This window comes from Chironomus tepperi, unplaced genomic scaffold, assembly GCF_022539635.2.
Source record: "Chironomus tepperi strain 1889 unplaced genomic scaffold, CSIRO-AGI_Ctep_v1 contig_415, whole genome shotgun sequence".
Taxonomy (NCBI): Eukaryota; Metazoa; Arthropoda; class Insecta; order Diptera; family Chironomidae; genus Chironomus; species Chironomus tepperi.
The window spans coordinates 241764-263112 of record NW_027226537.1 but is presented as its reverse complement, the minus strand read 5'-3'; the positions used below and the strand labels follow the sequence as shown (position 1 = coordinate 263112).

General features: G+C 32.2%; 10 protein-coding genes and 2 long non-coding RNA genes across 13 annotated transcripts; 8 read left to right on the top strand and 4 right to left on the bottom strand.

The window, feature by feature from the left end:
• Window positions 1–301: 301 nt before the first annotated feature.
• HLH3B (Helix loop helix protein 3B) lies at window positions 302–1641 on the bottom strand. Its single transcript, XM_070649004.1, has 3 exons — window positions 1422–1641; window positions 1199–1361; window positions 302–1142 (listed from the first exon to the last, which is right to left on the bottom strand). Exons 1-3 carry the CDS (start codon window positions 1579–1581, stop codon window positions 476–478), a joined length of 990 nt encoding a protein of 329 aa, XP_070505105.1. The 5' UTR covers window positions 1582–1641; the 3' UTR covers window positions 302–475.
• Window positions 1642–2474: 833 nt separating this feature from the next.
• Window positions 2475–3308, top strand: LOC139097220 (uncharacterized). The gene is made up of 5 exons (XR_011545046.1): window positions 2475–2642; window positions 2697–2774; window positions 2830–2912; window positions 2969–3054; window positions 3119–3308. It is a non-coding gene; the product is annotated as an uncharacterized lncRNA (long non-coding RNA).
• Window positions 3309–3651: 343 nt separating this feature from the next.
• LOC139097233 (uncharacterized) lies at window positions 3652–4090 on the top strand. The gene is made up of 3 exons (XR_011545048.1): window positions 3652–3736; window positions 3798–3943; window positions 4002–4090. It is a non-coding gene; the product is annotated as an uncharacterized lncRNA (long non-coding RNA).
• A 1027-nt stretch (window positions 4091–5117) lies between these two features.
• LOC139097177 (dnaJ homolog subfamily C member 28) lies at window positions 5118–6505 on the top strand. The gene is made up of 2 exons (XM_070648968.1): window positions 5118–5386; window positions 5444–6505. The coding sequence occupies exons 1-2, from the start codon at window positions 5300–5302 to the stop codon at window positions 6410–6412; spliced, it is 1056 nt and encodes a 351-aa protein (XP_070505069.1). The 5' UTR covers window positions 5118–5299; the 3' UTR covers window positions 6413–6505.
• A 52-nt stretch (window positions 6506–6557) lies between these two features.
• LOC139097231 (SAP30-binding protein) lies at window positions 6558–7594 on the top strand. The gene has a single exon (XM_070649017.1). The coding sequence runs from the start codon at window positions 6618–6620 to the stop codon at window positions 7389–7391; it is 774 nt and encodes a 257-aa protein (XP_070505118.1). The 5' UTR covers window positions 6558–6617; the 3' UTR covers window positions 7392–7594.
• On the bottom strand, window positions 7537–8870 carry LOC139097232 (SUZ RNA-binding domain-containing). The gene is made up of 3 exons (XM_070649018.1): window positions 8733–8870; window positions 8173–8495; window positions 7537–7951 (listed from the first exon to the last, which is right to left on the bottom strand). Exons 1-3 carry the CDS (start codon window positions 8787–8789, stop codon window positions 7768–7770), a joined length of 564 nt encoding a protein of 187 aa, XP_070505119.1. The 5' UTR covers window positions 8790–8870; the 3' UTR covers window positions 7537–7767.
• PIG-K (Phosphatidylinositol glycan anchor biosynthesis class K) lies at window positions 8859–10200 on the top strand. The gene is made up of 4 exons (XM_070649014.1): window positions 8859–9006; window positions 9070–9385; window positions 9439–9931; window positions 9995–10200. The coding sequence occupies exons 1-4, from the start codon at window positions 8932–8934 to the stop codon at window positions 10173–10175; spliced, it is 1065 nt and encodes a 354-aa protein (XP_070505115.1). The 5' UTR covers window positions 8859–8931; the 3' UTR covers window positions 10176–10200.
• Window positions 10201–10225: 25 nt separating this feature from the next.
• LOC139097228 (enolase-phosphatase E1-like) lies at window positions 10226–11670 on the top strand. The gene is made up of 2 exons (XM_070649013.1): window positions 10226–11046; window positions 11114–11670. The coding sequence occupies exons 1-2, from the start codon at window positions 10356–10358 to the stop codon at window positions 11668–11670; spliced, it is 1248 nt and encodes a 415-aa protein (XP_070505114.1). The 5' UTR covers window positions 10226–10355.
• Window positions 11671–11672: 2 nt separating this feature from the next.
• Window positions 11673–14892, top strand: egg (SET domain bifurcated histone lysine methyltransferase eggless). Its single transcript, XM_070649010.1, has 2 exons — window positions 11673–14522; window positions 14590–14892. The coding sequence occupies exons 1-2, from the start codon at window positions 11673–11675 to the stop codon at window positions 14794–14796; spliced, it is 3057 nt and encodes a 1018-aa protein (XP_070505111.1). The 3' UTR covers window positions 14797–14892.
• HemK1 (HemK methyltransferase 1) lies at window positions 14829–16038 on the bottom strand. Its single transcript, XM_070649016.1, has 2 exons — window positions 15828–16038; window positions 14829–15762 (listed from the first exon to the last, which is right to left on the bottom strand). The coding sequence occupies exons 1-2, from the start codon at window positions 15941–15943 to the stop codon at window positions 14904–14906; spliced, it is 975 nt and encodes a 324-aa protein (XP_070505117.1). The 5' UTR covers window positions 15944–16038; the 3' UTR covers window positions 14829–14903.
• Window positions 16039–16262: 224 nt separating this feature from the next.
• On the bottom strand, window positions 16263–18734 carry LOC139097226 (facilitated trehalose transporter Tret1). Of its 2 annotated transcripts, XM_070649012.1 has the most exons (7): window positions 18593–18734; window positions 18299–18389; window positions 18031–18066; window positions 17847–17966; window positions 17634–17790; window positions 16840–17580; window positions 16263–16787 (listed from the first exon to the last, which is right to left on the bottom strand). In XM_070649012.1, exons 2-7 carry the CDS (start codon window positions 18342–18344, stop codon window positions 16514–16516), a joined length of 1374 nt encoding a protein of 457 aa, XP_070505113.1. In that variant the 5' UTR covers window positions 18345–18389; window positions 18593–18734; the 3' UTR covers window positions 16263–16513. The 2 variants fall into 2 exon arrangements, with proteins under 2 accessions (XP_070505113.1, XP_070505112.1); XM_070649011.1 differs by lacking the exon at window positions 18593–18734 and having other exon boundaries at window positions 18299–18401.
• Window positions 18735–19288: 554 nt separating this feature from the next.
• hoip (NHP2-like protein 1 hoip) lies at window positions 19289–21332 on the top strand. Its single transcript, XM_070648984.1, has 3 exons — window positions 19289–19300; window positions 19456–19467; window positions 20949–21332. Exons 1-3 carry the CDS (start codon window positions 19289–19291, stop codon window positions 21330–21332), a joined length of 408 nt encoding a protein of 135 aa, XP_070505085.1.
• Window positions 21333–21349: the final 17 nt, after the last annotated feature.

The window sequence follows — 21349 nt, the reverse complement described above, 5'->3', positions numbered from 1 at the left end:
TAATTTTTTCTTGGATCAAAATTTGAACTTTAGAAAGCTTTGCACAACAACGACATGTATTCGTTGTGAGAAATTTGAATTATTTTTCGCAGTTAATTTTTTACAACTTTTTTTTGCTAAATTTAATTAACATGCTGATTAATCTTATTTCTGAACTTAAAATTTTGCAAATTGAGTTATTTAGGTACTTATTTCAACTCTCTGAATTCATTATTATTGTCCAATGCAGTTTTTTATTCCATTTTAATTAAAATATTTTCAAATTGTTACAGAATAATTGAATATGCTTAAATACACTTAATTAAGTTTGAGGATATGATTGGGAATGACTTAAAAATTCAATTAACACTAACATCGATAAATTAATAGGAAGTAATGACTGCGAAATTTGTCATGTTGCCGAGATTCTTATCATCCGGATGTGATCTATAACTTTTCTGACCTTTTTAATCCCTTCTTTATCAACTTGAAAAGTTTAATTCTTTCGTCTCATTTTTGCTGGATTTTCTAGTGACGATTTTGATGATGATTTGCGTTTCTTGGTCTCTTCATCAGATTTTGACTCATTTTCCACTTTTATTTCCACAGCTTCTGTTTTAAACTTTACTGTGAAATTATGTGATGAGCTTTGATAAGAATCAGTAGAAAAGTTCTTATGAGAATGTCCAGGCTTGAGTAAATGATTAAAAATGCTGGTTGTTGACGACAAATGTTTGCTATGTCCAACATTTTCACTTTTTATAAAGGATGTTTTACAATTTTTAAAAAATGGCGACGATGACAAGTTTGGCTTTGGAACCAACATTTTGGGAAAATATCCAGAAAATGGTGTAGTTGGAGCAATCATCAACAGGCTTTTATTATGATTAAGCTTATCAATTGGATTAGTTATGTCATATTTCTTTGATATGATGTAATTAACACATGAAAGTTGCGATTCCGTTCGTGCAAATCCATTTGTGATGATATTTTCACTATTTTCTTCTTGCTGCTTCTGCCATTCCAAGACATTGGTTAACAATCGAATGTATTTAATTGCAGCACGTAAGATTTCATTTTTACTCAGCTTCTTATCCACTGGATGTGTTGGGACTATTCTTCTTAGTTCCGCAAATGCAGATGAAACATTTTGCTGTCTGAATCTTTCGGAAAATTAAATTAATTAAAATATTATCTCCTTAATCATCCTACAGCTTACCTTTCCCGCGTATTTGTAAAGATCTTCTTGACCACAACTCCGTTCCTTATAGTTTGTCCAAATGCCAAATTAGGATTTGCAGCTGCAAGTGCCAACAAATTTTCACCACCTGAATTATTTTGTGATGTATTACTGCTGGAATTTCGACATGCTGATGATGATCCTGAACATAAATTTACGATAGATTCAGTAAAGCACTGGACATAAAGCACAACTAATTTACCATTGTGGTTCTCATCCTCAGAGTCTGAATCAAATCCCGACATATTTTCATCATCTGATAAATTTTCATTGCTTCTTTCCATATTGATTATTTTTGTGGCTTCTTCCGATTTTGCTGAGAATGTTGGTGATATTTTCAATTCCTTATCCTTGGATGTCATTATTTTGACTGATTTAATGATTGAGTACGTTAATTAAATTAAATTGAACTGATCTGGTTAAAATCTGATTCTAAAATGCTGAAAATTTTGTGAAAAATTCAAGAAAATGGCATAGAAAGGGATGAAAATGTTTGTCCAATCACAGCGCGTGATGTAATGCAGAAGGGTACGTGCATGTTCATGTCTGTTCCTACCTCCTTTAATATGAATTTTTCATATTATAACATCCTTGTCATCAACATGCTGCACAGTGTGAATATACAAAAGGGCGGAGCTTAAACATTATTTTATTAAGGGATATATCCCTTAAAAATTCATTGCATCATTTTATGATGTGAAACTGGTTGAGTAAAGTGCGTGAGATTCACCCACAAATTAATATTAAATATTTGACTGTGACACGTGGCGATAAGGACATTCAACGAGGAATCATGAGGAATATCTTTACGCAACACATGATGCTAATAAAAATTATTATTTGACTTATTGCAAACTAAATACATTTTAATCTAACAAATTATATTCAATCACAGTAAACTGCAATAGAATCACGTGCAATGTGTCAACGAATTTTTTGACACTTTTGGAAACGTGTGGCTTTTGTTGATATAAAGCGATTAAGGTTTAATTTTTTTATAAATATTATGTGAATATTTTTTATTGGTATCGTTAAGTTAGGTTCTGATGTTGCAATTTTAAATGATTTAAGAATTTGAATGAAAATGTGAAATTCTCAACGTTTTTGGAACATTTGAATTAGGTAAATTTTAATCAAGTGGTCCAATGTCAATAATGAATAATAAAATGCTTTAATTACGTTAATTTGCAGTTTGTAACTAAATGTTCCGATGCTTTTTGATTGAAAACGCTCAAAAACCCATTACTTAAAGCAGTAAATACTTAATATTGATCCAATCTGCAGAAAATACATTTCCTATAAATCCATGAAAAATTTATATGGAAATAATTGGCGCGAAAATCAAAAGAGAATAAGATTAGACAGGAACGCTAGGAATTGACTACACATAGAAGACTACAATCAGTAAATAATTGAAACAAAGGTAAGTTAATTATGAATGTTGATATAAGTGGATAACTTAACATATCTTCATTAGACAACCTTTTATAACGAAAATGAGTGAAACTGCATTTGGGTGTATTGAACTTGAAAGAGGAGGAAGTTTCATAGGATGGTAAGGCTTGAAAATTTATATAATTGTGAAATAAATAACGTTTTATATATTATAGGTTTCTTACTTCTTTCTATGGTTCACTTTTATTGACTACTACACTTCAACCACCATTTCTTACGTACACGACAGATCAAACTAGTAAGTAATTTAAAGCATAATGCCTTAACTTTTTGATTAAAGATGTGAATTTTTAGTTAACTTTGCAATTTTTACGCTGATTTATTTAATATGTTTATTAAACGTAATTGCTCACATTTTACTTCTTACGGCAATGCACCACGTAAGTGATTAGTTTTAAGGATGTCTAAGACCTATGGTAATTTAATAATTTTATATATTTTTAGGGTAAACATGAATTAACACAACCTGCCATTATTGTTGAAATGTTTAGTTTGTTCTACTTACCAATCTTTTTAACATGTTCGTTTGGATGGTATGGATTTTTATGCGCTATTTTTGCTGACCTTTTGATGTTCCATTTTATAACCGTGGTATATTCAATCAGTGATAAAATCAGATTTTCAAATGGCTACACAAGCATCAAATAATATAAAGAAGGCTCTAATGATTTTCTGGAATATCCAATATTATTGTTATAATTATGTTAGTTAGTATTTTTTTAATTTATATGTTTAATTCAACGTTACATTCACATGAGATTTATAGGAACAAAGTTATTTAAATTACATTCTCAATTTTCCTTGTGCTTTTATAAATAAAGATTAATTAATGCCTCAAAAATCGTTTGGATTCTTACTCATCCATATTCGCATTCAGCATTCAAATGTTGTCGATCCATAATTTTAAGACAGATGCGCTTTATGACCAAAAATTAAGTTTTGCTACTTTAATGTGGATTTGGTGAAAATTATTTATACCTGATAAAAAAGTATATTTAAGATGAGAACTATTAAAAGCTTTATGTGCTTCAAATTGGAAACTGGTTCATATATAGTTTCTGTGTAAGTTTAACTACAATTTGAAAGAATAATCATAAGAACTTAGTAATCTATTAAATTTTAGATTTTGTATAATTTTGGCCTTATTATCCTTTCTCCATGCACTTGTTATGTTAAGATCTATGGACAATAAGGAAGACAGGATGATAATTGAAACAATGAATACTCGTTATGATGAGAAAATAGTGTTGTATGACACAAAGGATTCAGGTTAATTTCTGATTTTTCTTAAATTAATTAATTATTTGATGTTTTGTTTTTCGCATAGAATTGTTTGAATGGATGTATCGATTTGAGTTGTTAGCGCAATCTATTATCATAGGCATTTATGTCACATATATTTTGGGAGTAATGACTGTAAGTTTAATCCAGAGCTCGAAGTCGACTCAAAATTTGTATGGAGAAGAGTTGATTTCGTGCTCTGGTCCATCAATTTTCTTAAGAACCATACTAATATTTATATATCCACAGCAAGAAATGAAATTAATAATTCCTGGAGTTGTCATCTGCGTTTTTAGTATCATAATGAATCCTTTAGAAGTTCTGATTATGGATACATCAATTTTTGGACTAGTTAAAGCTTATTTGCTTGGAATTGTACTTTACTTCTGTTTTGTAACTTTATATTCGACATATATCAAAATTAGAGATGAGAAATCAGCATATGCTGATCAACAAGGAACTGAAGCAATAAGTCCTTAATTACAGAATTTATTTTTGAAACCTGAGATTAATTCTCATTTACTTCTTAATATTTAAGTATGTTATTCACGATTCAAACTGAATAAAACTAATAATGATCAATGGTCGTACCTGAAAAACGTCTGTGAGTGTTTGAAGTTGCCACACAGCATCTGACCCCTCATTCCATTTAAAAGTCATAATTTTTAAACTATTCCGTAAACAGTGTGAGAATTATAGAGCTATTTATGCTACAAATACTAAATAGAATAGAATTATGTGTGAGATGCACCCACAAATTAATATTTGCTTATGACACGTGTCGATAAGGATATTCATCAGGATTGATGAAATATATCATTACGCAAGACATGACACCAATAAAATTCATTTTTGACTTGTTGTGTATTAAATACATTTTAATCTACCAAATTGTATTCAATCAGTGTTAAAAATTCGTCCGATCACGTGTCAAAGGATTTGTTGACACTCTCATCAAAATTAATCCTTATAAAGCGATTAAGGCTTTACACGATCTATTTAAAGTATTATATAGGTATAGGATACAAAATTTCATATTCATGTGAATAAAAATTGGATAATGTGTATTAAAAGAGCAGTCATGAGAGTTAAGTATATGAGACATTTTCTCACCCCAATGCAGACATGCATTCATTGTTTTCGTTAGATTTTTGCGGCTACTGTAGAAAAATTTGTTATCACGTAAATAATATTTAAAATTTATATCCTGACAAATTAGCATCCAGAAGTGATATGATATAAATTTTTATCAGTCCAATCCTAACGTCCGTCAAACATCAAAGTACAATAAGGAATCATACCCAAAAATATAAAAGCAGGAATTTTCTAGTGCAATTTCGTAACATGTACGGTAAAAAATGGAACTGCATTCTCAACAATTTAATTCTACACAGAAGCATGTCTTACATGAGACGAGCTGATCTTTATAAAGTAAGTGAAGCCATCAATACCATAAACCACAAAATTTAATTAAATTAATTTTTCCAGAGATGCTATGAAGTCCTTAAAGTAAGCGAAAATGCTGATCAAAATACAGTCCGACGATCGTACATTGAATTAGTCAAAAAGTATCATCCAGACTCGGGAAATCAAGATGCAAGCATAGAAAAGTTTCAGGAACTTGATGAATGCTTTAAATTTCTTATGCAAAAGTACGCGAAGGCTCGCAGGAATATAGAAATGGATCCTGAAGAAGAAGTTAAAGTTTTTGATATAAAGCATACAGCACCTCAACATAGAGTTTTTCTGTCAAATGAAGGATATGGTGCAGGAACTATATTCCAACGTGAGAAACAATATCAACAGATTCGAGCTATGAGAGCACAACAGAATGTCCTTGAACATAGAATGCAAAAAGCTGTTGCATCTGATAATGCCTTAATCAAGAAAGGTGATCATTTTAAGAAGCATGCGATTAAAACTAAGTATGGATTCGATCGAGTCGTTGAAGATTTAATTATGGAATCGATGCATAAAGGTGATTTCAATAATCTATCCGGACAAGGAAAGCCACTTGATCATGCACAAAGTCAAAATCCTTATGTCGATTTCGTGACACATAAACTTAATAAAATTTTGCTGGACAATGGATTTCAGCCTGAATTTATAACATTAAGTAAAGAGATCAGGGAAAGTATTCAGGAAGTCAAGGATAAATTAAAATTTGAACGATCAAAGTTGAAGTTTCCTGCTGACGATGACGATAAAATTAAATGGACTAAAGTTTTAAAGGAATATGAGAATGACGTGAAAAATATCAATAAGCAAATTGATAAATTCAACTTAATATGTCCAATTTTAAACAAGCAGATGGTCCAAATTCGATTGCAAGTCATTGCTGATAAGATACTTGACCAGGAACCTGAAAAATACTACACAGAAACACCAAAACAATCTACATCACCATCGGATTATAATCACAATTTCTTATCAGTCTTAAGCTCAATATGGAAATAGCAATAAATTAGCAGCAGATATTTAATTAAGGGCTATGTGATATCTACAAAAACAAATTAAATGAATAAAAAAAATATTTTTCCGTTAAACTAACGGCATTTTTTGAATTTAAATTTCATTCAGCTCAATTCAGCGAAGAAAAAAACTTGTAAACAAAAGAGAAAACGCTTGGAAATTTCATAAGAATTAAAATTAGTTAAATAAAATGAATTCTGCACTCGCAAGTCTTACAGCAACCTATACAGATTCCGAGAATGAAGATCATGTCGATGATCAAATGACTGACGAAGAGGATTCGAAGGAATCAACACCAGAAATTGTGATACAACCATCTCAAAATAATAATCCAAAAAAGTCCTTCAGATTGGTTAGTTATAATGATGTTAATGAAGATGAGGCACATAGTGATACAGAGAGGAAAGCAGAAAACCAGGAAATGGAAGAGGATGCTGATTTAGAAGACAAGTATGCAAAATACTTTAAAAAGTATGGATTTAATTTACCACCAGAACCGAAACATTCGAGACAGAATCCAAAATTACAGGAAATGGTTACAAATATCACTCAAAAGATGAATAAAAAGCCTGAATATGATTTAAATCAATATATTCAAGAAGAGAAAAAGTTCCGTAATCCATCAATTTATGATAAACTCATTCAATATTGCGCTTTAAATGAACTTGGAACAAATTTCTCGTCTGATCAATGGGATGTATCAATATATGGTCCAGAGTCCTATTATGAGGAATTAGCGAAGGCACAAAAGGCAGAAATGGATAAACATGAAAAACAAAAGAAGGAAAATATTAAAACAGAAGTGATTAGTGGAAAACGAAAGAGTAAATGGGATGTTCAGAGTTCCGATAACAAGCTTGTTCCAAATAATTCATCCACAACTTCTTCCTCATCATCATCTGCAGCTAAAACAACCACAACTGTCATCAATGCATTCGGGACATTAAAGAAAACAAAAGTATGAAAATAATTTTAAATTTCTCACTTTTTTTGAGTTTTTTTTTTATTATCCAAGATACAGTCGCGATTGATAATATGTATATTTATGTATGAATATAATTAAACTTTAATAAGTAATCATAGAACATTTTAAGAGAAAAAAAAGGATAAAATAAATAAGATGCACTAATAAATTTGGCCAATGATAATAAAAAGAAGAAGAGAAGAAATGTCATATAAAGTCGTTTATCTCAGTATATACAGTTCATAAAAAATAATAAGATACAATCCATTTATATAATTTCCAATTAACATAATTAAGAAAGAATTAATTAGGAAGAAACGGAAATGAAAATATTAATCATAATGTGTATGATGTTTTTATGACATATGGAATTTAGCTATCGTTGTATCCTAAATCCTGGATTTATATTGCTAGGACCTTTTGGTTGCCTTATTATATTATTGGGAATTCCTTGTTGTAGCTGCTGCTGCTGGGAGAATTGGTACTGCTGACTATTATAATTTTGCAGATTATTTGAAGACGAAGATGGAGATACCTTGTTATAAACCATTGGCTTGCTCCTAAAATGAATAAGAATGAGTTGAATGCAAATTTTTCTTTTTGTAGAAATTAGGTCATTGAAAGATTATGTGAATTTAGCGCATTTATTGGCATCAGACTACATTGATGCATTCATTTTGACCGAGTTTATGAAACTTTTGAATGTTTATAAACAATCATTCATGCCAAAAATGCGCACTGATCCTGTTAAATTAACTATCTTGTCATATTCTGTACTTACATTGGATTCGGATCAATGGGAGATGTTTCTGCAGATCCTAATATTCTTTTTCGCGCTTCCGCATATTCTTTTTCCCTTTGTTCTAATGTTTTCATTTGAGGCTTTGAGCTATTCTGTAAGTTACCAGTAGAACTGGACGGCGTTATTGATTCAGGCCTTTTCAGGATTTTTATTTGATTTTGCTGCCCTTTTGGCTGTTGTCTTTGTAATATCCTAGGCTTAAAATCATCACCTCCATTAAGTGCTAATCCATTTTGACTTGTTACTGACATTTCGTCTACTTGCTCACGTTTCACTTTCTCCTTTTCTAATCTTTTTTCAAGCTTTTTTTTTTGTGGATGTAATAAAAATTAAGGTTAGCAATGTCAAAATTCTGAATGAACTCTGCGATAATCAACACAACTTTGTAAACAATCAATTATTGATGATTAATCATTAATTTGAGTGAAATTTTTGTCTGTGTGAGATGATTAATGCAAAAATATTTTTTGATTTTAAATTTTTTGAGTGTCCACAAAAATATTTTTGCACTAATTAGATGTGACTTTTTAGTTGCTCACCTCTGATTCATCTGCGTACTGTTCCCAAGAATCGGAAACGTTCTCTTCACGACTCATATCTAACTCAGTTAGTTATATTATATTGGATATAAATAATAAATTCAAATTTCATAAATTCTTTTTGCTGAATTAGCTGAATTGTGCTGAATTGAAAACCTTTGTTTACCTTTTTTTCTCGTCCAATTAAATTGTTTTGGAAATGGACATTAAATTAATATTTCAAGTTGTACTCCTTCTATTCTATCCATTAACTTGCTTGTGTAACGATATTGAAGTAAGTTTGTCATTCAACGAGTCTATTTTAATTAATAACTTGTTATTCCCTTATAATATTTAGCTTCCAACAAAATATGTGGAAAATTCGGCAGGTCATACCAATAATTGGGCAGTTCTAGTGGACACAAGTCGTTTCTGGTTCAATTATCGGCATGTGGCTAATGTACTGTCAATATACCGTAGTGTTAAAAGGCTTGGAATTCCAGATTCACAGATCATTCTCATGATTGCTGAAGATATGGCTTGTAATCCAAGAAATCCTCGCCCGGCAACAGTATTTAACAATGTTAATCAGCATATAAATGTATACGGAGATGATGTAGAAGTTGATTATCGTGGATATGAAGTGACTGTTGAGAATTTCGTTCGTCTGTTGAGTATGTGAAGCTTTAATTTCTATTTAAACATTTATTAATTTAATATTTTATAGCTGGAAGAGTACAAAATGGAACTGCTAGATCAAAGAAGCTACTGACAGATCCAGGATCAAATGTATTGATTTATTTAACTGGACATGGTGGAGAAGGTTTTTTGAAATTCCAAGATAGTGAAGAAATCACGAGTCAGGAACTAGCTGATGCAATTGAACAAATGTGGCAGAAACAGCGATACCACGAATTGTTCTTTATGATTGATACTTGCCAAGCTGCATCTATGTATGAGAAGTTTTACTCACCAAACATCTTGGCAGTTGCAAGTTCCTTAGTTGGTGAAGATTCTTTAAGTCATCACGTTGATCCAGCCATTGGAGTCTATATCATTGATCGCTATACCTATTATGCATTAGAATTTCTTGAAAAAGTACAGCCAAATAGTAAAGCGACAATGGGCGAGTTCCTTACAGTTTGTCCAAAGAGAGTCTGTATATCAACAGTAGGAATAAGAAGAGATTTATATCCCAAAGATCCCAACTCGGTTCCAATGTAAGTATATTGTTTTGTGATACATCCTATGAGATATTAATATGTATGCATGTCCTTTTACAGAACAAATTTCTTTGGATCCGTTAGACCTATAGAAATAACTAGTCAAGTAGTGAATGTTTCACTGCCCTTAATCATGGAAGAGACAGAGAGTGATGTAGTAGTCAAATTACAAAAAGGACTTACTTATAATGATTTAAAAATTAAATTTAATGAACAATTCCCCACAAATTTATTTAAATAAAAATAACGGATTTCTAAGATTTAAATTTATCTTGTTCGCTGAATAAATTGTTTCAAACATTTAACAAAAAATAAAATATTTAATTTTTTTGCGTTTATCATAGTTAAATAAGGTATAATTGTATAAGAAAATCATCATAACATTAATAAGATCCGATATCAATTGGAGTAAAGGAGGAAAATGGCGGAAAATATTGATAAAGATTTGATCATTGAAAATCCTTCAAATGAAAATAATCCAAGTATTAGTGAAAATATAAATGAAACAGCTACTGTTCAAGATCCCACATCATCTAATCAAGTTGAGGAAGTGAAATCAGTTGAAATGATGACAACTGAGGAACCAGAAAACACAATTGAAGAAAATGCCGCGAAATCAGACGAAGTGGAACTGAAAACAGATGCCATAGAAAATTGCACAAAAGATGCAAATGATCCAGAACCAGCGAATAATGAGACAAATGTGGAAGTTCCAAATGTAATTGACAACAACAAAGATGTGATTGAGAAAGAAAGTGAACAAATACAAACTGATCAAAAAACTTCAGAGGAACTGAATTCTGATGAGATACAGTCTGAGAAAACTGTTGTTGACAGTGAGCAGACAGCAGATATTGACAGTGAGACTGCCACTAAAGCACCAGAAGAAGTTGCTATAGAAAAGGAAACAACAGTCAATGATGAAGTTCCTCACAAACAAGACGAAATTGCTGAAAATATAGACGAAAATATTACAGAACCGACTACTATTACTTCTGATACCAATGAAGACATTGTAAAAACTGACGACGTTCCTGCACAAACTGAAGAAATCACAAAAAATACCGAAGAATCTCAACCAGACGAAAGTGACGCACCTTCAACTTCAGAAGGTATAATTCCATTAATTACTGAATATTTTAAGTTAATTTAATTTTCAATTTCCTTTACTTTTTCTAGAGAAAACCCCATTGAAAAGAAAACTTAGTGACACTCCAGAAGATATAATAAATTTACTTAAAAGTCTATCACCCGAAAAACTTCAGGAAATAAAAAGCAAGGTTCTTGAAATAACAACAGACAAAAAGGATGCAGGTCCTTCAAATGAAAGCAAAAAGCCCAAAATTGATGAAACAGAAATTGACAAAAAACAAGAAGAAACAATTCCAACAGATGACAAAGAAAACGTTACAGAAAATAAAGATGAAATGGAACCGACAAAAAGTGCCAGTGCTGATGTAATATGTCTTGATTCTGATGACGAAGAATCGGAAAATAATCAAGTGCCAGCACCAGAAGTGAGTAAGGAACAAATAACAGAAAAAGAAGCTGAAAATGTTGAAGCAGCAACAGTCGAATCAAAAGAATCTGATAATTTAGTTCAGGAATTGAAAGAAGAAGAAGTCCATGTTAATGGCGATTCTGCGGCCAGTCGAATAAATTTAAAGAATGTATTAATCCAGAATGCCCTCGAAATAAGGATGACGAATATTTGGAAAGTCCATCGTTTGTTTTGAGCATGTATTACATTGCAAGAAAGCCAAACAAAATTCAATGGGTTTGTTCGACATGCAATGAAGAAGCACTAAAAACATACGAGAAGTTATGCTCTAAATTCCTTAGCAACGATCCATGGATTAAAGTAAAAATTCCCAAGAAACAAGATCTCGTTGAAATTATTGATTCCGATGAGGAAGATGAGGAAAGTGAATCTATAAGAAAATCCAGGAATGAGAAGGAAATGATTATTTTCGACGCGGAAGTAGAAAAAGATGTTGAAGAAATATTGACAGGCTTAACATCAAAAATCGACATTAAGATGCAAATTGAGGAAGAATATAAACTCATTGAATCCAGAATCAATAAAAATGAAAAGTCTTTGGAGGAAATGAATGAAGAGATTAGAAATCTTGAACGTAAATCATACCAAATGTATGACGAACTTTATTCCTTCAATAGACCTAAAATTCAACGACGTCCTTCATTATCATTAGATATTGAATTAGTTCCTCCACCTGAATCAAGCAATGTTCTTACCAGATCAAGCTTAGAGAAGTTAAAGCCTGAAATCTCAATCACTCCAGTTATTCGTCAAAATTCCAATCCATACCTTCAAAAAGCATTAATGACACCATCAGGTATAGAATCTGATAAAATATGCTATGCTATTCGTCAACGTGGAGTTCAAATGCCACACTGGATGCCATGTCAGATACTTGAAGATTTGTCCACTCCGGATGGAAAGAAGTTTAGAGTTAAATTTTGTGACAATTTGCCAAACTCAATGACAATTATTAGTGGCAAGGAAGTTTCCGTTGCATCAAGTTCAGATAAACTTGAAATTGGCTCACGTGTAATTGCTCTATTTCCTCGATCTGTCGCAAGAAATAAACAGCAAGCAGCACTTCCACAAAAGAGATATTTGCCTGGAGTTATTGGCGAGAAATTAACTCAGTATAATAAACGACGGTATTTGGTATTCTGTGACTATGGTCAAGTTAAGTACTGTTCACCAAATGAAGTCCGTGAAATTCAAGATGTATCAGAAAATGTCTGGGATGATGTACATCCAAATTTGAGGCAATTTATTCGTGATTATTTGGAAAGTAAAACCAACAGATCAAGAGCATTGCTTAATGTACGTGTCAATACACAGATCCTCACAGAACGTGCTGGAAATTGGCGTAAAACGATTGTCCAGGAAGTTGATTGCAGTTTAGTGAAGGTTTACTTCACAGCTGAACACATCAGTGAATGGCTTTACCGTGGATCTAAACGTTTGTACACAATGTACCAACAGACACAAAGAACTCAAAGTAACTCCTTTCAACGTAGAAATGACCCAGGTGCATTTTCGTACATAACAATTGATGACGATGAAGGCAGTCAAGATGCCAGTACCAGTGAGCAAAAGAAAAATATCGCCAAAAAGTCAACAGCTAAGCCACAACTTATTGTTCAACAACCAGCAATTCCACAACAACCAGCTATGACACAAGCACCAATTATTTTGAATGATAGAAATATTTATCTAGAAGATCCATCAGTTGTGGCTAAAGTTCGTCATTTTACTCCAAAAGCTGGTATTTGTGCTAAGAAATATACTAAGCATGAATGCTCAAAAAGCTGTCTCCCAGTTCTGAAGAATGACTTAGCAAGTTTCAGTCCATTGTCAAAGCCACTTTTGTCATGTTGGGAACGTCAGATAGTAAGACAACGTAATTATAGATTTGTTGTCTATAAAGCACCTTGTGGACGACGATTAAGAGATATGAATGAAGTATTTCGATATTTAAATACGACTAAGTGTGTGCTTAATGTTGATAATTTTGATTTTGATCCATCAATTCAAGTTCTAGCTTCATATCATGTTGACAAAAATACATGTCCATTATATATTGATGACATAACAGAAGGAAAGGAAGCCATGAAAGTTAATTGTATTAATGCTTTTGATAATCAGCGTCCACCACCATTAATTTATTCAGCCAAACGAATTCCAATGAATGGAGTCAATATTAATACAGATCCTGAATTCATGTCATGCTGTGACTGTACAGATGAATGTGTTGATAAGAGCAAATGTGCTTGCTTCCAATTGACTATTCGTGGAGCAAAATATAAGAACTTGATGGAAGAAGATGAAGAGAATATTTCATACTTATGGAAGAGATTATTGTCTGTAGTTCCAACTGGCATTTATGAATGTAATAGTCGTTGCAAATGCTCCGATCGATGCTTAAATAAAGTCGTTCAGCAACCAGTTCGTATTAAGATGCAACTTTATCGTACAAAAGCTCGTGGATGGGGCTTGCAAAGTTTACATGATATTCCGAAAGGAACTTTCTTGTCGATTTATGCTGGAAACTTGTACACTGAAAAAGATGCCAATGCACTGTGTCAAGGATTAGATCACGGCGATGAATATTTTGCTGAATTGGATTTGATTGAAAATGCTGAAAATAGAAAGGAAGGATATGAATCTGGAATTGTATATCCAGACGAGTCAGAGGAGGAAAAAGACTCGGATAGCGATTACGATGACAAAAATGATTCTCATGATTATGATGATGGAGATTTTGTGTCAAAAACTAAAGCTTCGGGACAAAGGGAAATTGTAACACGTTCGTCGAGAAATGCTGCGGCTGATAAGACCAAAACTCCAGGAACGTCAGGCACATCACAAAAAACAAATTCTGAAGATTCATCTGATGACGAAATGGTCAGCATGATTCCAACTAATACTAATACTGGAAATCTTGGATATCCTGAAGGCATAAGAATTCCATTCCGCAAACTCTATGGTCCGAAAGAGAAAGTTTACATCATGGACGCTAAACAATGTGGAAATATTGGGCGATATTTTAATGTAAGTGTTAATTTTGTTGCTGTAAGCTTGCATTCCTTTACATAATTGATTTTGTTCTCATTTACAGCACTCATGTGACCCGAATCTATTCGTTCAAAGTGTATTTGTCGATACACATGACTTGCGCTTTCCATGGATTGCTTTCTTCGCGCAACGTCCAATTAAAGCAGGAGAAGAATTGACTTGGAACTATAATTATGAAGTCGGAAGTGTTCCGTCGAAGGTGTTATACTGCAAGTGTGGATCAAAGAATTGTCGTGGACGAATCTTGTAATTTCATAGTTCTATAATAAATGTCATACTGTATTTTTAATTTCACTTTTAAATCAACTTGATTACTTTCTTTATTAGGGATATAATAAATAAGTTTGAATTAATAACTTATACTTTTTCAATTTCTACAAATCTATCTTTCTTAAAGATGTCTTTATAACATGCAGCATACTTTAATTTCCAATCATCCTGATTCATTTCGACTATTTTCTCTATTATTTCTGGATGTCGATGATCGACCTCAAGCCACAAACTTCCACCTTTCTTTAAATATTTTGCAGCCAATTTTAGGAGAATGTTAATTATATCAAGACCATCTTCACCGCCATCTAATGCCCTCAAATCTTCGTAAAGATAAATTTCAGGATCTAGCTTCAGTAAATCTTTTTTCGGTACATAAGGTGGATTTGAGATAATACAATCGAATTGCCCATTCAAAGTTATTTCATCAGGAAGTGTGTCTGAGTCAACTTTGTGCTTAAAGATTCGAATTCTATCAGCCAGATCTAGCTTTTTAGCATTTTCCAATGTTAATTCACATGCTGTTTTACTTTGATCGATTGCAATAATAGTTTTTAAGTTTGGCAGTTCATTTAATAATGACAAAGATATTGCTCCAGTTCCGCAACCAACTTCTAAGACTCTACAGTCATCACCTGGTTGTGGATCAATTTTTTGTGTGACCAGCTCAATTAATTCTTCGGTTTCAGGTCTTGGAATGAAAACGGGAATTTTCATGTTAAGTTCCAAATCACGAAATTCCCAATTTTTAAGAATGTACTGTGTTGGCATTCGAGATAATCTGCATAAAACGCAGTCATCAATTTTTTGTGTTTGTTCATCTGTTAATGTAAGTTTTTCGAGACTACTTCCTCTAACTTCTCTCAATAATTTCTTGTTAAGTACGTGCGCAAAAATGAGTTCCAAAGAGTTTTCTGGTTCCGTTACATTTTCCTTTTTTAATTGCCTAGAATCGATAAATGAGCCATTAATTGCACCGTTATTTATGTCTATCATGTTATATTAACTTACTCAAGTTTATTATGGAAAATGTCTATTGCTTTAATGGAAAATCTCTGGTTTAATGGTAAATTAGTAAGGGATAAGGACTTCTGGAAGTTTTTCAAATTAAACACACTTTTGAGCATGTTTTCCACTTGATAACTGTTTACTTAATGACAATAATGATTGATAACTAATAAAAATTACATTTTTTCAATTTTTCACAACCAATCAGCTGTTATTGCTGAATATTGACTTTGTAAGCAACAGAAGATTCTGGTCAGATTTGAATTTTTTTCGGTTAGTTCCATTTCTGATAACTTTTGATAACATTCAAAGAAATTTTTGGTCGAATTTTTGCTATAAAATCTGAAATTTTTGTCTAAAATCATCATTAATTTTTGAGATTTTGAATAGTAAACATCGATTTTTAATTTGTTAAAAGAATTAATTTATTAGGCCATAAAGTATCATAATTACAGTATTACAGTAAAATATTCATTATTTTATTAAGTTTTACGACACAAAACGTGCTGGACTTTTTTAATTTCCCTATTTATTGACACATTTACTATAAAATATTTATTTTGATCTTGAAAATTTTTTAATATTGTTTTGATGAAGCACTTGAATGCAAAGTATTACTGTTTGCCCACGTGCAATCAAATTTGCTACTAACTTATTTTTTAACATGATAAATAACTTTTAATAACACTTTACTTGCGTCCGTTAAGACGGTCTTGAATTTCTTGTAAGCTACATCCTTTTGTTTCCATTACAAATGTTAACGTAAATACAAAAGCGACAGCACAAAGTCCACCAAACAGCCAGAAAGCACCATAACTTCCGATAACATCTTGTAAAAGTGAAAACCATTTTGTGACGGCAAATCCAACAATCCAGCAAACAGATGTTGCGAGAGAACTTGCAACCGGTTTAATACTTGGTGCAAACATTTCGCCAAGAACCGCCCAAGGAAGTGGTCCAAACCTGTTAGAAAGGAATAAATTATCTTTTCTTAAGATTTATTAGCTCTACTTACCCAACACAATATACGAATACGAAAGCGATGAGTGATACGATTGGAAGCCATTTAATGCTCTCAGCTATGGGTGATTTATTATGGTCAAGTAAGAAGAACATTCCTAATAAGGCCAAAGCGATAGTCATTCCTGCAGCTGAGAAAAGTAAAATAACTTTTCTTCCTAGCCTGTCGACAATAAGTGGAGTGCATGCAGATGAAATCACCATCACAATACCAACAATAATTGTAGCAATAGCAGGCTTTAAGGAACTTCCAGCAGTTTCAAAAATGGATTGGCAGTAGAAAAGTACGACATTGATACCAGAAAGTTGTTGGAATGCCAATAAACCGGCTGAGATTATGAAAGCTTTCTTATTTGCGCTGTTTGTAAAAACATCACGAACTGATCCTTTATTTTTCATTGATTCTTCAACAGTTGATCGAATTTCATCAAGTTCTTGTTGGACACCTTCTGTTGATTTTCCACGTAAGAATTTCAATGATTTTACAGCATTTCCTTCTTGACCTTTCTGAATGTAATAATGTGGACTGTCCGGCATAAAGAAGAATGTTGCCACAAAAGCGATTGGAATAATCAGGCAAAGGCATTGATATGTCTGGAAGCTGACGTATGGTCCAACACAGTACACATATAGAATTCCAATAACAATTCCAAGCTGCATGAAGCTACCCAGAGCACCTCTACTATCATCTGACGAGATTTCACCAACATACATAGTCTGAGCAGTCATCACAAAACTGTAAAAATAATTCATAAAATCTATAGATTTTAATTGAATTCTCATAGCTACCCAACACCCAATCCTTGGAGTATTCTAGCGACAAAAACGAGAGCAACAGAGTTTGCAAAGATTAGAATAATGAAGGAAGCAATGAAAAATACTGAGCTAGCCAAGAGTGTCCATTTTCGTCCAATTCTACTAGTTAGGGGACCAGCGATATAAGGACCTTTAGGAAACAAATCGATTATAAACTTGTCTATAGATGAAATGATTGCATAATACCAATTAAAGCACCCAAAGGAGTCAAACTACTAATCCATGAAAAATCTTCTGTTGAAGGAATTGATGACAGAGGTGACTGTGCCAAATCTTTCATTTTGGACTCTGCCGCAGATGTCCATCCTAAATTTAATTTAAAGTTTTAAAAATAATCAATAAAATTTGGCAATAATACACGATCACTTACCTAGACATGTTCCTGTTGCAACCGAACTTAAATTAGCTGCGAAAATAAATTAAAAATAAATCCGAAGCTTAATAATAAACAAGTCACATTGCAAAAATAAAAATTAATATTCATAAAATGTCTTGACAAGTCGCAACTTTATATTGTGGACGGAATGACTTGCTTATCAAAAGAAACATTTTTTTATGAATTTCTATTGATAATCTTTTTCTATATTGTCACACAGCTTCCGTTGATTAAAGGCATATATGCTGATATATTCACTTACACAGAATAGCTGCTAGAAATTGTCTCCACTTTTTGCCCTGCTCCATCTTATAAGTTTTTCTACCGTTTTCACTTGAACTTACTAAATGATACTGAGTTAGTTCGATTCCGTTAGACATTTAAAAATTAAAAACAAAAATAAAATTAAACAATTTTATTGCTATTTCGTTCTACTTTCAAAAAAAAGATTCACATTAATATGTATGCAAATGTAACAGTATTAAGCTATTCGCTCATTCCGCAATATTAATAAAGTCACGAAAAATAATAAATCCTCCTCCTTTTTATTTCTCACTTTTTTCTCTATCCAATTTCACAGATCAATTTCTCATCACAAACTAATCGGTACTGGAATTGAACTGTCGCCTTTATACTGCAACTATTGTATGCATTTTTCTTATCATATTTCAAATGGAAAACTTAGGAGCATGCAATCGATATGTATGGATGATGCGTTATCATTGAACACAAGTGATATGTATGTATAACGAATGTATAATTTGTATAATTGAGGGAAGTGTAAATTTACGTATTCAATTTCAAGAGTGTCTTGTGATTTACAAGGTGCCGAAAGTATTCCCGTTCTATTTACTAAATGCTTAGACGAATGATTCTTTTTTTTCCTTTTAAATTTTATTACAAATTGATGGAATATTTTATTTATTTTTTTGCACTTGCTCGATTATTATGCTATCGACTGGCGTCACTGAATGACTGATTGGATATAATGTGTGTTTAAAACTATTTCATCAAAAAAGTGCATCATGAATTTTAAATAAAGGAGTGTAAAAAAAAGTGCATTAATGAAAATGACATTTGTTGGCCATGAATTTGTTGAATCTGGCAAAAATCTAAATCACTCCTTCTAATGATGATTACATTAATGTGTTAGAACAGTAACAATGTAACGCAGTATGAAATTTAATTAGCGTAAATAGCGCATTTTTAAAGCTCTGTTTAATGGGGGTGTCTATTGAATTTTGAACTGGAGATGTCGGGAACTGTAAGATACTGTCGAGTATATCTCATAATGTCGATTTTGTGATAAGAGAGATAGTGATGTAGTATGGAGTTTGGAGTGTTCATTATGCAATTTACATACTTACTTCCTTAATTAGATATCTCTACAGGTCAATTGTGATCCATTGTTTCTTCTAGAGAGTGCCAAAGGTGAGTACATCGCGTTCACTTGCTTGAGGCATCCAAACCACCAACTTCATCTATTCAGATCTAAAAGATCCGAGTTTTGGGTTATATGCGTCACATGGCAAATGCAAGAGTTGCGCTTGTTACCACAGCACTCTTATTATTGGATCCATGAACCACTGTCATTAACATTCCTCCCAGTATCCTACAATTTAAGGCTGTGAGATAAGTTTTCAGTGCATATGATACGAATAATGGACATGTGAAAAATTCGTCATACTGAGACTCGAACTCATGATTGTTGGGTCGGCGTATAGTGATTAAGTCCCGAATGATGAAGCCTTCTACGACATTAGTCTGTTTTGTCTTACTAATACAATTCCTGTAATTTGATATCTGCTCATTTGTTCTTATTCATAAATTTCAATAGACTAGTTATGAATATTCAAATCCTTTGAACCATTGAATATACAGGGTTGATTCTGGAACGGCACTGCGGAAACTGTCATAAGTGAATAATTACCCAAAGTGAATTTTAAAGCACATTTAATTAAAAATAATAATTACAATAGAAAAAACTAGGTCCATATGGATATTACTACCGGTTTAAGCAAATGCAATTATCATTAATATCAGTCACACATTGATTAGAAAATGTAATCATCTCTGGTCATTTTTTTTTCATTTCCACAAAACGTCATTAAAGGTCGTACTCAATTTTTCTTACAAATGAAGTAGAGAGATAAATAAACATTAGTTCTAATGCATTGAAAAGATCAAAAAGGAGATGATGAGCATGTAGATTGACATTGACGTATAGAAAATGCATTCTAATGCTATTTGATGTAAATATTTAATGAGAAAAATTCCTTTAATGATTGATTCAAGCAGCAACGATGTCTGTATATATTATTTCTTTATTCAATGCCATGCAAATATTGATTTAAAATCAATACATTTGTTAAAGCCTTTCATCTACGCTCAGGCTTTAAAAATGCCGGTTCTTAACGCCATGTGATTGTATAGTCACATGGCATTTTGACCGTTATTAAAAATTTCAAATTTTTTAATTCAGCACATTTACTGTCACATATTATTCCGCACGGAAGTTTTCAAATCCCAATGAAGCAAAACTGAGCCGAGGGTTGTTATCAACAAAATATTAATTAAATCAGTTAAAACAAAAGTTTTGGACTTGCAAATTGCTTAAATAAAGAGATAATCAATCAACAATCAACTGAAAATAAAATGGTAAGTGAATTAAGTTCAATTTCTTTAAAAAATTATACAAATATACATGCTGTCAAACGTTTGATTAATGTCCTTGAAAATTTAATTAAATACATTAAGTTTCTAAGTTTTATTAACGAAAACAGCATATATACACTATAATTTATGTCATTAACACAGCATAAATCTAGAAAAGTTATGTTTTCCATTTCACATTGTTTATTCTAACCTCAAAAAATGTTTGTTTATTTACAATATTGTGCTCTATTTTTCAGGCAGACGAAGCAGTTAACCCAAAAGCCTATCCATTGGCTGATGCTACATTGACAACAAAGATCATGACGCTTATTCAACAGGCTGTCAATTACAAGCAATTGCGACGAGGAGCTAATGAAGCTACAAAGACATTAAATCGTGGATTGTCAGAATTTATTGTCATGGCAGCTGATGCAGAACCATTGGAAATTATCTTGCATCTACCTCTCTTGTGTGAAGACAAGAATGTACCTTATGTATTTGTTCGTTCTAAGCAAGCTCTTGGACGTGCCTGTGGAGTTTCTCGTCCAATCATCGCATGTTCAGTTACTTCCAATGAAGGTTCTCAACTCAAAAACCAAATTGTCTCAGTACAACAAGACATTGAAAAGCTTTTGATTTAAGATTTAAGATAAAAAAT

Coding starts and splice junctions, on each gene's coding strand:
- HLH3B (XM_070649004.1), bottom strand. CDS start 1,581: ATGACATCCAAGGATAAGGAATTGAAAATATCACCAACATTCTCAGCA. Junction 1,362..1,421: donor TGAGGATGAGAACCACAATG/GTAAATTAGTTG, acceptor ATTTATGTTCAG/GATCATCATCAGCATGTCGA. Junction 1,143..1,198: donor TTTACAAATACGCGGGAAAG/GTAAGCTGTAGG, acceptor ATTTTCCGAAAG/ATTCAGACAGCAAAATGTTT.
- LOC139097177 (XM_070648968.1), top strand. CDS start 5,300: ATGTACGGTAAAAAATGGAACTGCATTCTCAACAATTTAATTCTACAC. Junction 5,387..5,443: donor GACGAGCTGATCTTTATAAA/GTAAGTGAAGCC, acceptor TAATTTTTCCAG/AGATGCTATGAAGTCCTTAA.
- LOC139097231 (XM_070649017.1), top strand. CDS start 6,618: ATGAATTCTGCACTCGCAAGTCTTACAGCAACCTATACAGATTCCGAG.
- LOC139097232 (XM_070649018.1), bottom strand. CDS start 8,789: ATGAGTCGTGAAGAGAACGTTTCCGATTCTTGGGAACAGTACGCAGAT. Junction 8,496..8,732: donor AGTACGCAGATGAATCAGAG/GTGAGCAACTAA, acceptor CAAAAAAAAAAG/CTTGAAAAAAGATTAGAAAA. Junction 7,952..8,172: donor CCCATTGATCCGAATCCAAT/GTAAGTACAGAA, acceptor TATTCATTTTAG/GAGCAAGCCAATGGTTTATA.
- PIG-K (XM_070649014.1), top strand. CDS start 8,932: ATGGACATTAAATTAATATTTCAAGTTGTACTCCTTCTATTCTATCCA. Junction 9,386..9,438: donor GAATTTCGTTCGTCTGTTGA/GTATGTGAAGCT, acceptor AATATTTTATAG/CTGGAAGAGTACAAAATGGA. Junction 9,932..9,994: donor GATCCCAACTCGGTTCCAAT/GTAAGTATATTG, acceptor GTCCTTTTACAG/AACAAATTTCTTTGGATCCG.
- LOC139097228 (XM_070649013.1), top strand. CDS start 10,356: ATGGCGGAAAATATTGATAAAGATTTGATCATTGAAAATCCTTCAAAT. Junction 11,047..11,113: donor CGCACCTTCAACTTCAGAAG/GTATAATTCCAT, acceptor TACTTTTTCTAG/AGAAAACCCCATTGAAAAGA.
- egg (XM_070649010.1), top strand. CDS start 11,673: ATGTATTACATTGCAAGAAAGCCAAACAAAATTCAATGGGTTTGTTCG. Junction 14,523..14,589: donor ATATTGGGCGATATTTTAAT/GTAAGTGTTAAT, acceptor TCTCATTTACAG/CACTCATGTGACCCGAATCT.
- HemK1 (XM_070649016.1), bottom strand. CDS start 15,943: ATGCTCAAAAGTGTGTTTAATTTGAAAAACTTCCAGAAGTCCTTATCC. Junction 15,763..15,827: donor ATTTTCCATAATAAACTTGA/GTAAGTTAATAT, acceptor TATCGATTCTAG/GCAATTAAAAAAGGAAAATG.
- LOC139097226 (XM_070649012.1), bottom strand. CDS start 18,344: ATGGAGCAGGGCAAAAAGTGGAGACAATTTCTAGCAGCTATTCTGT. Junction 17,581..17,633: donor CTCCAAGGATTGGGTGTTGG/GTAGCTATGAGA, acceptor TTATTTTTACAG/TTTTGTGATGACTGCTCAGA. Junction 16,788..16,839: donor GTATTCGTATATTGTGTTGG/GTAAGTAGAGCT, acceptor CCTTTCTAACAG/GTTTGGACCACTTCCTTGGG.